Source organism: Tachypleus tridentatus, chromosome 4, assembly GCF_004210375.1.
Source record: "Tachypleus tridentatus isolate NWPU-2018 chromosome 4, ASM421037v1, whole genome shotgun sequence".
In the NCBI taxonomy this organism is placed as follows: Eukaryota; Metazoa; Arthropoda; class Merostomata; order Xiphosura; family Limulidae; genus Tachypleus; species Tachypleus tridentatus.
The window spans coordinates 82343981-82357869 of NC_134828.1; the positions used below are offsets into that span (position 1 = coordinate 82343981).

General features: G+C 30.0%; 1 protein-coding gene across 8 annotated transcripts in view; it reads left to right on the forward strand.

Moving 5' to 3' along the window:
• The window catches only part of LOC143249562 (transportin-1-like), a 71318-nt gene that overhangs the window by 747 nt on the left and 56682 nt on the right, over positions 1–13889 (forward strand). For 6 of the 8 annotated variants that reach the window (XR_013027835.1, XR_013027836.1, XR_013027837.1 and 3 more), the window contains 3 exons: positions 5123–5198; positions 9910–10166; positions 13114–13329. Coding sequence is in view for 5 of the 8 variants with exons in the window: in XM_076499630.1 (XP_076355745.1) it covers positions 5123–5198; positions 9910–10166; positions 13114–13329 (549 nt within the window). In the remaining 3 variants the exon portion in view is untranslated. Of the gene's footprint in view, positions 1–3748; positions 3801–5122; positions 5199–9909; positions 10167–13113; positions 13330–13889 lie in introns of all 8 variants that reach the window. The other 2 variants (XM_076499633.1, XM_076499634.1) reach the window with 2 other exon arrangements.

The window sequence follows — 13889 nt, forward strand, 5'->3', positions numbered from 1 at the left end:
ATGCTTTAAATTTCAGTTTTACAGTTCTTTAGACTAAAAGGTTGTGATTTGTGTTATTACTGAACTTACCAACACACTCTTGAGTCGTGCTAAGAGAAAATGTAAGATGTTTTAATGGAACATACTGTAATACTTGTAACAGTGTTAATATAGAGAATAATTTATAACTGAATATGGAGAAAGATGAAATTGTGTAGTATTAAGTAAGTTTCTTAAGTAACATACCAACACTCAGTGGTGACACAAATTCTTATACTAATTAACAATAATAAAGCATACCATAGGGTTCCATTGTCACAAATTAGTATATTTACATTGTCAGTTCATCTACATATATGATAATTAAGTTCAAGCAATTAAAAACTATACCTGTAAATTAACCTTTTGTTCCACACTACTTTCCCATTAGAACAGTGTCAACAAAATGACATTGATTAATATTAGATTATTGCTTTACCTAGTCAACATCTGTTTCAACATAAGGTAAAGTGTAATTCCAGTGAAGTTCATCAATTTCAAACTCGTATACTTTGATTCGTATACATAAATGAAAAAAAAAAAGAGTCAATAACCAAACATTAATAATGAAGTATGAACTTACCTGTGAAAGTATAAAAGAGATTTTGTAATCATTTCAGTTGTAAAGATGGAATACTGTGACAGATACATAACAGGTGTAATATCTGCCTATTCTGTTTCATTTTGTGACGTGAAAGCTATCATTCATAGCACTTTTATAGTAGACTATAGTTGCAAATTAATTTTCTCAAATTAGTTTTTCTAGACCTTATTACCATACAATGTTAATGTATCTAGTGATTTTTTTCTTTCTTAAACTGTTGTCATGTTCTTTTGCTCTAGCCAAACCCAATGATTTGGCATATAGCAAACTGTTGTCAAGATAGAATATTGTCTGTTTTCATCCAATGATATTGGGTAAAGGAATTTATTGCTCAGCTGATGTGTAACCTGCTTACATTTTCTGTACCAAAGCTAGTACATAGATATGTTAGTCCAAATCTAACTAGCCGCATTTAACTTGCACCACAAAGTTTATTGTATAGCTTTGTTTCTACAAGTTCAGTGGCTAAAAATAATTTTAATTTTTTTTAACGTTTGTATTTTGAAATACTAAATGCTTATGGATCCAATGAAACCACCTAGATGAAAGTAGAGCATGGAAAAACTTGTTTGATGTATCACCAATCTTTATTGTTGCAGGCAGAATTACCACTACTTCCATTATCTCTCAAGACATAACATACTGAACTATGAATACAGTTGAATAAAATCACCAAATTTTGTTATATGGGTTTGTAAATATTGACATAAATTGGTGAAAATAAAAATTTCCAGAGTCATGATGTAAAGTATCTTTCAGTCTATCCCTGGTACACTGAACAGACTTGCTTTTGTCCTGTTCTTTATGTATATTTGCCATCAGTAAGTTATGTACTTATTAATTTACTAGGAAGGGTCTCAGGGATGATATAAACCAAATTGTCAAAACTCAAACCATTGACCAATCAGCATTGGGCTGTCAGTTTGTAATCAGATGACATTCCCCGACCCCATTGTTGTAGATGAAATGAATTTTTGAGAAAAAATATTTTAACGGAAATATGATGATAAAAATTTAAAGTCGACTAAGTTTATTAAATGGGTTGATATTTTGGCAGAAATTGTGAAAATATTTTCCCAGGTCATAATGTCAAAAAAATCTCGGTGCACTGCAATTTCAGATGATTGGTCAGGTTACAGAAACATATATTTTGAAACCTGGCCTAGTGACTTTCTGATTGATAATGTCCAGTTTCTATTTAATAACCGTATAATTTTTATTTTGTTATGTGAGCATGGAATATCTTCACACTAAATTTGAAACTCTTCAGTAACAAACTCATTGTACCTCCCATTACCTTGGCGTGACATGGCCAGGTGGTTAAAGCACTCGACTCATAATCCAAGGGTCACAAGTTTGAGTCCCCATCACACCAAACATGCTCACCCTTGCAGCCATCGGGACGATATATATATATGAAGGTCAATCCCACTATTCATTGGTAAAAGAGTAGCCCAAGAGTTGGTGGTGGGTGGTGATTACTAGCTGCCTTCTTTCTAGTCTTACATAGCTAAATTAGGGATGACTAGTGCAGGTACCCCTCATGTAGCTTTGTACAAAATTTAAAACAAAACCCATTACATTGGTTCTTATTGTTGTTTCCTATAACCTGTTGTTTAATAACAATTGAATTGCAAAAGGAAACTTATTGGCAGATTTATTGTAAGAAGGTTATCATGTAGTTTATCTTAAATTATATAGCATTTTGATAGTAGGAAGACTGTATTTTAACTTAGAAGCTCTATTTTAAATTTAGATCTCTTATGTAAATGTATTTTACTTTTAGAAATGTTAAGTTGTGAAGTAGTTTACCATTGATGTAGTTAGTTGATGCTAACAGGTAGGATGTTTTAACGTTTTTTTGTTGAACATAAAGTATTTTTGATAGGGTAGTGTATTAATTTTTTATGATTTTTGGTTAATGTTATCTGTTATCAGTACTTGTGTGTGTTGGACAGGGAAAACTTATTTTCTAGATGTTAATCAGCATTTCAGCTATTGTCAATGTTGCCTTAAATCTACTAATGAACTTTAGTCACAGTTATTGGATGTGATTGGCAGCAAGGAAAGGTGCTCAGGTTTGTTAAGCCACAGAAAGGGGAGGTAATCAAAAACACCTTAAGCATGAAAAAAGATGTGACCAAATAAAAGATTGAGTGTGCAACGTCAAGTAGCGAAATAAAAATTGGCAACAAAAGTAATGAGTACATTTGTAGTTTTGGTAATGATTTTACAGTAAATATTCCTTCATTAGTTAGCTAGGCAACATACTTTGTTTTACCCACTATTATGCTCCAAGTTGAACAAAAAATGAGGTCTAGCTAACTAATGAATGAATATTTGCTGTCCAATTCTTATCAGTGCAATAAGTCTAGCTAACAGTTTCACATTCTCTGGGGGGACAATTTGGATTTGCAGTGCTAAAATTGGGTTCAGTTCCTCTTGGTGGACACAGCAGATAGCCAATGTGGCTTTGTTGTAAGAAACACACAACAATTTGGCTGCCAGTTTTAATTTAATTCCTTTATGTCCCATGCACAATCCTTTTTTGGCCACCAATTTTGTGCATTTATGATGTTTTTGATTAGATACGTATTTTTGACGATACACACCAACAAGCTATAGCAAGTAAGAAAGTGACACTTAATAGTAGTCAACATTAGCTTTAGGATTGCAACCCCATTATTTGGAACAATTTTATACAGAACCAGCTAGGTTGTTTAAAATATAAGGTGATAGATTTTCTCTGTGAAACTGTCAAAAACTTTCATGGAAACTAGATTGTCATCCTCTGCATGTACTTAGTATAGTAGTATTGAGCATCTTTATTTGTGTTAATTATATTTAAGCTAATAGTGCAGAACACTGAATACTTTAAGTAGGAGAATTTCATAAAATGTAGCAAACTTGCACTTAAATGTTGACAAGGAATAATGAATAATAGCCATTCACCTGTATGATTCTTTTGAAAATTTGAGCTGGGAACTGCTGATCTAATTTGCTTGACTGAACCAATACTTTGCATATCTGCACATGCTTTCCTCTTAATAGTTTTGCTGTTTTAATATAAATCAGCAATTTTTAATCTGGATGTCATAAAATAAAAATGATTACCTTTCCTTTTAGGTGAAGCTGTTGTAAAAATTTCAGACCAGAAGCTTATTGATGTTTTGTGTGGGTATGTACAAGAATTGTGGTTAAAACTGAGTGGTGTTTGTACACATGACTTATATTTAGAGCAAATTTGACACCTAATTGTATGTTGTAAAGATTTATCAGTGTTCCAGATTTGAAGAAATCCATGAAAGTACAATTTTCTATCAGATAAATTTCTCAGATAAATGATAAACTTCAGTTGATTAAATGTTATTCTTAGTTTTTTGCAGTACTTTATTGAAAGCATATTTGAATACCTTTGTGGACCAAGTCCCCACACCCTTTACATTATCGAGATAATATCCTTTAAAAAAAAAAAAACAGTAAGGCAAGATGTAATTGCTAAATAAGCTAAAATATAATTGAAGAATCAGTTGCTGTAAACCTGTGTTCAAGATAAATAAGTATGCTGAACACAAGATAGCTATTTATCTCAGAATTGCAAAAGGATGTTAAACTGGTGTATGTAACAGTAATCTTAAGGGCTTTTGTGTATTCTAAAATTAATTAATAGTATCACTATATGTGGTAAAGACCACTTTAAATTAGGTAGTATAGTAAGCAACAACCATACTGAGGCATTTCATTTTTTTTTTTTTTTTAATAGTTTACAACATTGGTAAATCTTTAACAGGTTCACCTAAGCAGTCATTGTGAAGAGTAGCTTTTGAAGAAAGAAAATATCAATTCATTATGTGCCAGTGATTGGGAGAAATACGAGTAGACATAAATGAAAAACTAGTTAAAATTTATTGTGAAACCTTAAGACTTTTGACATTTAGATTGTTTAAATTATGAGATTCAAATAACTTTAATGGTTTTACTATAATTTTTATATTGTATCCTATTAAACATTGTTTTATTATTAGTTAAACAAGCTGAATAAATTTTTTGATGTATAGCAATTGTAAAGTTCAGTACATGTAAATTCTGTAAATTAAAATTGATTTAAAGAAAGCTAAGTTCTACATGAAAATGAAACAAGTTTTAATATGTACTGTCCCTTATCATGAATCATGCATTCCTTTGTCTATCTGGCAATCCCATCGTTTTGATGAAATGGTGGGTTAAGTGTTCTGATGAATGGCAGAAATGCAGTTTGTTAGAAAAGGATTACAGCAATTTTGGTGGCAAAATTTACTTTGAGATTACTCTTGTATTTGTTTACACTGAACTGTATGAACTAGTTTTCTACAATATTTTTATCAGTTTTGATTTATATTGTTTTTATAGTATATCTGTAACTTCGATATTTGACCAGTCATTTAATCTTCAAGAAGTTTTAATCATTATAAAAAAATTCTTTTTTAGCATCATTGTTTAATTTCCTTAATATATTAAAAGAAATTGGAGGAATTGAACAAGTATTCAGACTTCAACAACTATTTAATATTTGTCCTGACAAAACTTAAGTCCGAAGGTAAGAAATTTTATAACACTAATTTTCATCCCTTAAAATAGTCTTATGTTAAGCTGCAATAATTGGAAGGAATCTGTGAAGTAGCATTGTATGCAACTATAATTAAAATAAATCCTTTTATTGATCTAGCATTTTCTGGTTTTTGCCATCTTGTATTTTGGTGATATAATTAACTACATAGTAGCACACATTGTAATAGGAAGATTTTTTTATGTTTTGGTGACATGTTTGAGACTTCAGAATATTATTATTTTTAGAAAGTTAAAAATTAACATTTGTCTAATATAGACTTTGAATTCATTCTAGTATTTAATTATAAAATTTGTCTGAAGTATTGACTTAAATTATTTTGCTTGTATAGTTTTATTGTTTGTAATTTTTGAAGCATTTTAAGGTAAATTTTAGAATTATTTCTTGATAGTTTAGTAGAATTTAGTTTAAGTATTTTTAAGATTTTTATATAATGATAAATAATATGATAGAGATACTGTTTTAAACATGGTTGGTAAAAAACTATTCTCAATAAGGTTAAGTTTTTATAACAAGAATCTATTGGAACAAAGTAATATAGATATTAAACTTGTTAATTAATAAATCTCACAAAACAAATTAAGATTTTGATGAGTTTAATTTGGAGTCAATATGAGATATGAGTTTATTTTTTTAAAAACAATTTTTGGAAGTTTGTAATACTTGGAGATATATTAGGTTGAGGAATAATTCGTGAGCATTTTTAAATAATTTCATTCAAGCATTACATGCAAGACTATACAATACTTCAATGCATGAACACATTACACCCAAAACAGTTATTATGATACTTTATTTCATGTAATACCTAGGTATATAGTATGCATTGTTTTAAACGAAATTGCAAGATATTAAATGCGAAAAGCAGATGGTGTCGAAAATGCTCGATTTTGTCCACTTGACATTCCATTTAATGAGCTGAAAATGAAAGCAAAAATTGAAGACATGAAAATCAAACACACCATCTATTAGAGCAAAAAATTATCTACCAAATGACATGAAATATTTTGCAAAAGCGTTTCATTTATGAATATATTTTTTTAACTTGAAAAAACGCTCAAGAATTATTCCTCAACCCAATAAATATAAAAGTATTACAACAGATTAGAGTTAATGACTTAATGTATTCAGATATGGTATTTTTCTGTGTAATTTATTTGTGAATCTTGATTTACTTGCATAGTGACAACTGGGTAACGAATTCACTTGAGATTTAAAACTATTTGATTTTAATGCTGTCATTGTTTATTATAATGTAAATAAATAAATGATGATAGTGGTCACTTGATTACAATCTTATGCTGCCTTACATTTTAGGATTGCTGCTTCCATGTTTCCATTTCTTTGTGATAAAAGATGTCACTGTATTACTTGGTGAAACACATTGACAAAAATAAAAATTACTGGTTCACAGAAACAAAATACTGAGCTATATGTTCACTTTAGATATATAAAGATAATTTTTGGAAATAAAAGCAACACAGAAAAATAAAGTTTCTTTCAAAAATAGAATTTCAGTAACAAAATCATAATGGCAGATTCAAACTATACTGTGCATTAGTGTGGATATTTAACTCACCTGTTGAATGGTTTGTTTTATTGAATTGTAGAAAACATAATTACTGGATGAAATAGTTTGAAACCTCAGAACTTTCTACAGATTAGTACCTTTTGCAAATAGCATTTTATTTGATGTTTGTGTAAATTTGACTGAAAATTTGGGAAATATTTCTTTTACATGTTTTTAAGAAATAAACATGCTTATGTTTGTTGTATATTTTAATTACTGATTTTTATTTCTCCTACATTCTTTAACATTTTTTAGTATGCAGTTTTTGTTTTATAAAGCCAAATTTTACTTTTGTTTTGAATTCCTTGTATTTAATATCATTGGTGCTTAATAAAAATAACTACCTAACAAACAATTAGCAAACTTACTCTTTTTTAAAGAATAGAATTAAATTAACAAATATGCAAATTCTTCAAGCCAGCACTTTCTCTGACTGTGTGGTTAAACCAGCTTTGGAATGTGAAGATATTTGAAACTTAGGTGGCTTTTGCCAGTTATTTGGCATGATGCATTGCTACTGGAGTAATCTTCCAAACTCTTCAGAGTATCATTGTTATAATCATCTCTGTGTTGCCAAGTGTGAAATTTTTCTTCAGTGAAAACAATTTTGTCATGTACATCTGAGACAGTGGAAATTGTAATGTTGTCATCCATTGCAGTCTGGAAACTTACTTTTGTCCAGGAATTCTCACTTCTTCCAGAAGTGCTTAAAAAGCATGATGTCTGACTTGGCTGATTTTCCAATGCAAGTTGAAAAGACTGCCTTCAACATCAGCTTGAACATGTAATGCCTGCAGATGAGCTAAAGAAAGCTTTTCTTAAAGTTTCTAAGAAAGACACAGCCTCGATTTGCATTTTCAACGTTTCAAACAATGATATTGAAGCACATTGTGGATCTTGTTTTTAATTCTCCATGAGTGTACTACCCTTTCACTGTTTTGACCATTGATAATCAAGTTCCTCTTTGCAGCTTGGAGACTTCCAAAAGTTGCTTACCTCTTCCTTTGGACATAAAAATCTGGAGTCAATGTTGCCTTAGCAGTCATTTTTGAAGCAGCTTACCACCTTAGTGGATGAGCAAGGGTGTGTGTGGATTGAATGATTCTTTGATTGTACATGCAGTTTCCTTCTGAAGGGAGGTTTATTTATTGTTTCTGATCTGATGTATGGTTCAAACTCAAGCTTGAGATGTTATAACCCAAAGTATCTGTAGCTGAAGTCAAGAGAAAACTGTTTTTATTATATATCTTGAGCTGGAATTCTGGATCTCTACCACACATCCAGAATTGCATCTGAGATAGAGACAGCACTTGAACATGCCATCTCTTTCTTAGATGATTGTGAAAGAAAGAGAGCCATCACTTTCTAAAAGAGGCTTCATGCCAGTAACTGGGCCTAGTGAGAGCTTACATGGTCAATATTTTTGGCTTTTCAAATCTGCTTAGAACTAGCCATGGTAGACATTAGTAAAGAAGAGTGTCAAAATGGCATGAGGTAAAACCTAATCTTGGTAGCAACCTATACTTTTGAATGTGTCTTGCTGAGATGCGATTTAAATTAATTTTTCACTAACTCTCACATGTTCCTGGAGTTCCCCCACTAAAAACTCAAATATAAATACCATCCTATTCTTCATGTACTAATTCTAGCATGATAAGTTATGTCATTCTCGCACAAACTTTTATAAAATGAGCTGACAAATATTGTAATGTAATGAAGTTATTTTCAAGAAATTTGTGTTAATACATTGGAATGAAATGAAACAGGAAAAAGTAAAATTATTCATTTGTAAAGTTTTGAAAATTTAATCATTTTTTCAAATTTTTTTCAATTGGCTTGGTGTGCATTTATTGACTGGTGACTAATCTTTAACTACCGGTTTAATAAATGAAGAACAACAGTGAATAGTTTTTGCAATATTTTCAACCATGTTTTTGTTTCAAGGATCTCTTGGATTGCAATCTGTTAGATATATGAGAATATTTAGTTTACATCATGTGAGCATTAATTTTCAGAAACAGTACTTATGGCAAGTTTGCTTATGTAACTGCTTATGAATCATCTGTTGCATAGTTCAGTTGTTGTGAATTGATGTCATTACTTGAATCTTCTGTATTTTTCTCATTACTATAAATAAGTACTACTACTTCATAGCATCTCATAGTTTGTAGAAAGTTCTTGGCCTCAGTTGGGCATTGTATAACATAATAAATATATGCAACTAAATTAGTGAAAGAGAAGATAAAACATTAATGAGAGATATAAAGCTAGACTGTCTTGTAGATTTAGGCATAAAGAGTGTATAGTGATGTCTTGAAGTGTTATAATCACATTTCTTATTGTAATAGTTAATAAGAATAATTATTTAAAGTTCTGGATACAACTCTGATAGTATTTTGTGTATGTGTTTGTCCTGTTTTAAATATATTATTTGCAAACTAGTGGATTATGTGCTGTCTGTTCAAATTTATTGTCCACAAGTCAGACACCTACTGTAAAGAATTCATCCCTCATAATACTGGCATATTTTTAATTTCATAAGGAAGCTTGGATACTGAATGATAAATAAAGTAGTTGTTTCAGATTCTGTTGTGAGAGATCAAAGTTATCAGTAGGCAAAGACCTATGTAGTTTGGAAAACAAGATATCTTTACCAAATAGTTCTTCCATAAGCCCTAAGGCATGGGTTGAAATAGAAAGATAATAGGACACTGTGTGTGTGTGTGTACATATGTTTATGATGTTTACAATAACCATTTCACAGGTACAATAATTCATATATAATGATTATTTTTCTTAGTTGCCAAATAAGGAAAATCTTTCCTACTCTGAAGAATAAGTACTGAATGTGTATTCAAACAAAGTATATTTATGGTGAATAATTGTATTACAGACATTAAAAAAATGTTAGATATTGAAAACTGCAAGTCGGTTTTCAGCTGCTTTCAAGTTGTAGAACCCAAATACCAGATAGGACTTAATTATTGTGCATACTATTAAAAAATTTGTGATTATGACAGTAATCCAAGTTTAAAATATATTTTACATATGAAGTACAAAATTTGTTAAGATGTGTGGTTTCATTTAAAATTTTGATGTTTGATATTATAGATGAGCCAACAAGATCTTTAAGTGGACTGATTTTGAAAAACAACGTTAAGGCACATTTTCACAAGTTTCCTCCTGAGGTGGCAGAATTCATAAAGTCAGAATGTCTCAACAGTGTAGGAGATCCTTCTCCTTTAATACATGCTACAGTCGGGATTCTCATAACTACTATAGCTTACAAGGGAGAACTGACAAACTGGACAGAACTTCTTCCTCGCCTATGTCAGATGTTAGATTCAGAAGATTACAATGTTTGTGAGGTAAGTTTTGAAGATGGTAGAATTTTACTGATGTAATTAGTTTTATAAGTTGGTGATCAGCTTAACCAGTAATTTGTTAGTTTTACTTTCTGTGTCAAAGGTTTACTGGTCAGCATGGTATGTATACTGTGCAATAGTACTAACAAAATTATAAACACAAGTGTTAAACTTAAATGTAAAGACAGTAGTTTTTATCACATTTGTTATTACATAAACATTTTTTTACTTGTTAGAAAAATGTTTCAGAATGTAACACATTTTTACTTGAATTCTACTTAGAAAACTTAAGTTTATTACAAAATAATAAAGTATAAATGTATGGAATGATTTAGTTGATATAAAGCTTGTTTGCATACATACATATTTTTTATTATATTGACCTTCTGGTCATACGTAGGTAACATTATGTAACTTGCATTAACTCGGTGCATGTGCAGTCTTGTTATGTATCCAGTAATATAAAACTGATGTTTAGTCTTCCCTGTCTTGCCTATGTTTTAATGGACTAGTATTTTGTGATATATAGTCACATTTTAATTCTTATATATATGCACATACATGTACACGTGTGTAGATTATTACAATTTATAAATAAATTATTTAACATATTTTTATTAATATAGAACAATAATTCAAGAAGTAAAGCAAGTAATTCTCTTCTTGGTATGACCTTTTGTACTCTGTTGTTGCTGAACAAAGGCTGCTAAGCCTTTTAAAATTTTGCACGTCGAGGATATCAGTTTTAGGTTTTATATATACAGTTAAATGAGCCAAAAGTCCTAAGTAAGTATACTGATACCACATAATTCCATTATATTAGGTTGAGGAATAATTCGTGAGCATTTTTAAATAATTTCATTCAAGCATTACATGCAAGACTATACAGTACTTCAATGCATGAACACATAACACCCAAAACATTTATTATGATACTTTATTTCATGTAATACCTAGGTATATAGTATGCATTGTTTTAAACGAAATTGCAAGAAATTAAATGCGAAAAGCAGATGGTGTCGAAAATGCTTGATTTTGTCCACTTGACATTCCATTTAATGAGCTGAAAATGAAAGCAAAAATTATGAAATACATATGAAAGACATATGAAAATCAAACACACCATCTATTAGAGCAAAAAATTATCTACCAAATGACATGAAATATTTTGCGAAAGCGTTTCATTTATGAATATATTTTTAACTTGAAAAAACGCTCACAAATTATTCCTCAACCCAATAATTTATTTCACTTAGTAACTAAGCTGTATTTAAGTCTAAAAACAAGTATGAAACTTTGAACAGACACTAAAACAGACTAATTTTAAGTATTTTATGATGATGTAGTTTTAGCTCTCTTGTTTTTTGAAGTTTTGTATTAGTTTAATATTGATGCATCAGTTAGAATGTATGTGTGAGTTTTCCTGTATGGGGTTTGTACATATGTATGCAACTACATTTCCTGTATTTTGTACTTCAGAATGGTTTTACCTGTGGGTCTTTGTTCTCTCTCTATTAACTTTTCTAACCTTCTGTGTGTTGAGTACCTTTTAAAGTTGGTAGCTATCATTTCCATTTACATTCATATACAAATGTTAATGTAATTAGAACATAATAAGAGATGTCCTCCTCATTGCTTTGATAGTAAAAACTACTCTACCTGTTAAACTGGTACGGTAGGTGTTAATAGATTTATTCTATAAAATTCTCAAGCTTCATGTGAAGTACTGTAGTATATAAGCTCTTTTTAAAGGGGTTACAGGTTTTTAAGTGAGACTCAAAAGATACAATGTGCAGTTAATACAAAAAATGGGTAGGAAAAGCATGTGTAGTTTGGATTCTCATAAGAAGTGAACCACTATGGAAAGTTAATTGGTGACTTGTCACCATGCTTTTAATCTTGGATGGAAGGGCAAGTGCTAATTTTATATGCAGTTTGTTGGATTAACTGATATGAGTATATTGTTGTAGATTCATCAATCTTTGAAGTAGATTGAGTTAATGGTGTTATTTTAAAAACTTGTGTTGTCTTGATAATGTGTGGGGACTTTTGTCCAATAACACTTTTGGTCTCTAAGAAATGCATGTCTTAAACTAAAATATTTCATTTTAAAGTAATTATTAAATTGATGTTTTTAAAAAAAATGCCAAAGTTTAACCACACAGTTAAATTTACTTTACATTGCTTTTGTACTAACCTGTAACATTTCAAATAGCTGTAGAGATACTGAACAATGAAAATGTTTTTGTTTAAAGGTGTAGAAATGCCAAATCAAGTCACGTTTGTTTTTTCATGTTGTTTTTTTTTATTAACTTGAGATGCTGATGCAGCAGACATTTTGGCTTGTAGACAAACTAATTTTAACTTGCATTGTAGATCAGTAGCTAACAGAATCAGGAGTATATGATTACACTGAACTAAGCAGAAAAAATGTGTGATAAACTTAAAACATGTTTAACTTTTACACCAAAGAAATTAATAGAATGCAAAGAACAGTAGGTCTCATGAGCCACATTCTTCTGTAGGATTTGATTTCATAAAATACTTTAATACTAGGAAAATGTTATTAATGTTTGTGTAGTTTATTGGAGAATGTTTTATATAGTACATGATTTACTGTTTACTTGCATATGTATGTAATTCAGTTTTTAAATGTACAAGTTTTGTCAATTGTTTTTGATAGAAGAACAGAGTTGAAACAAAAAATTATCAAAACACTGAATGTACTTTTAAAATTACATTTTGTTAATACATTTTGAGTGAATCTGATAGATTAACTACTTTAGAATACACTGAAGTTTCAAGTTATTGCAAAGGAGAATTTTAATACTGAGGAAATTCTAATGCTTTAATTGGATGTAACTTTTTATTCATGCTGAAGACATTAGACACGATCATTCTTCAGTATACAGGCATTAATGCATGAATGTTTGTGATTTCCTGACTCTAGGGTGCCTTTGGAGCTTTGCAAAAGATCTGTGAAGATTCAGCAGAGGTGCTAGACAGTGAAGCTTTAGATCGACCATTAAACATTCTCATTCCAAAATTCTTGCAGTTCTTTAAACACAGTAGCCCAAAGATTAGATCTCATGCAATTGCTTGTGTCAACCAGTTTATCATCAGTAGAACTCAGATATTAATGATGCATATAGATCAGTTCCTGGAGGTAAATATGTTTTTAATGCTGATTATGTATTTGGTATTATTAATTATTTCATAGGGACACATTAGTGTTTCAAAAGTATTAACCTGTTTTTAGATCAGTGATATTACTGAAGGTAATATTGTATATGTTTTGATAAATCAGTTGCTTGAAGTAAACTACTTACTGTTTGCACATACAGTTAATTTCTTAAGTTTTAATTTGAATCTTTAGTGTTTTTGAAACTATAGATATATTTGTTTTTGTTTGTTTATTCTTACTGTTTTGAAAAAAACTCATAGATGCAGTTTTTTGTTTGATAAACAGTTGTGAATAAGGAAATTTATCAAGGTTAAAATTATTAATTAGTATTAAGGATATCTGCAGTGGGGCATTCTTTAGATGCTCGTTATTATGATCAATGAAAACATGTCTTCACCTAAGCTGAGTATTAGATATTGTAGATAACTTCATTTTTCTCTCTACTCTTGCTTTTAGAATTAATGTAATCCATGAATTGATGGTAAAGAACTAAAAGTAACATTCACTGTTTACCTTTCAATCCAGAATATCTTTTATTTATA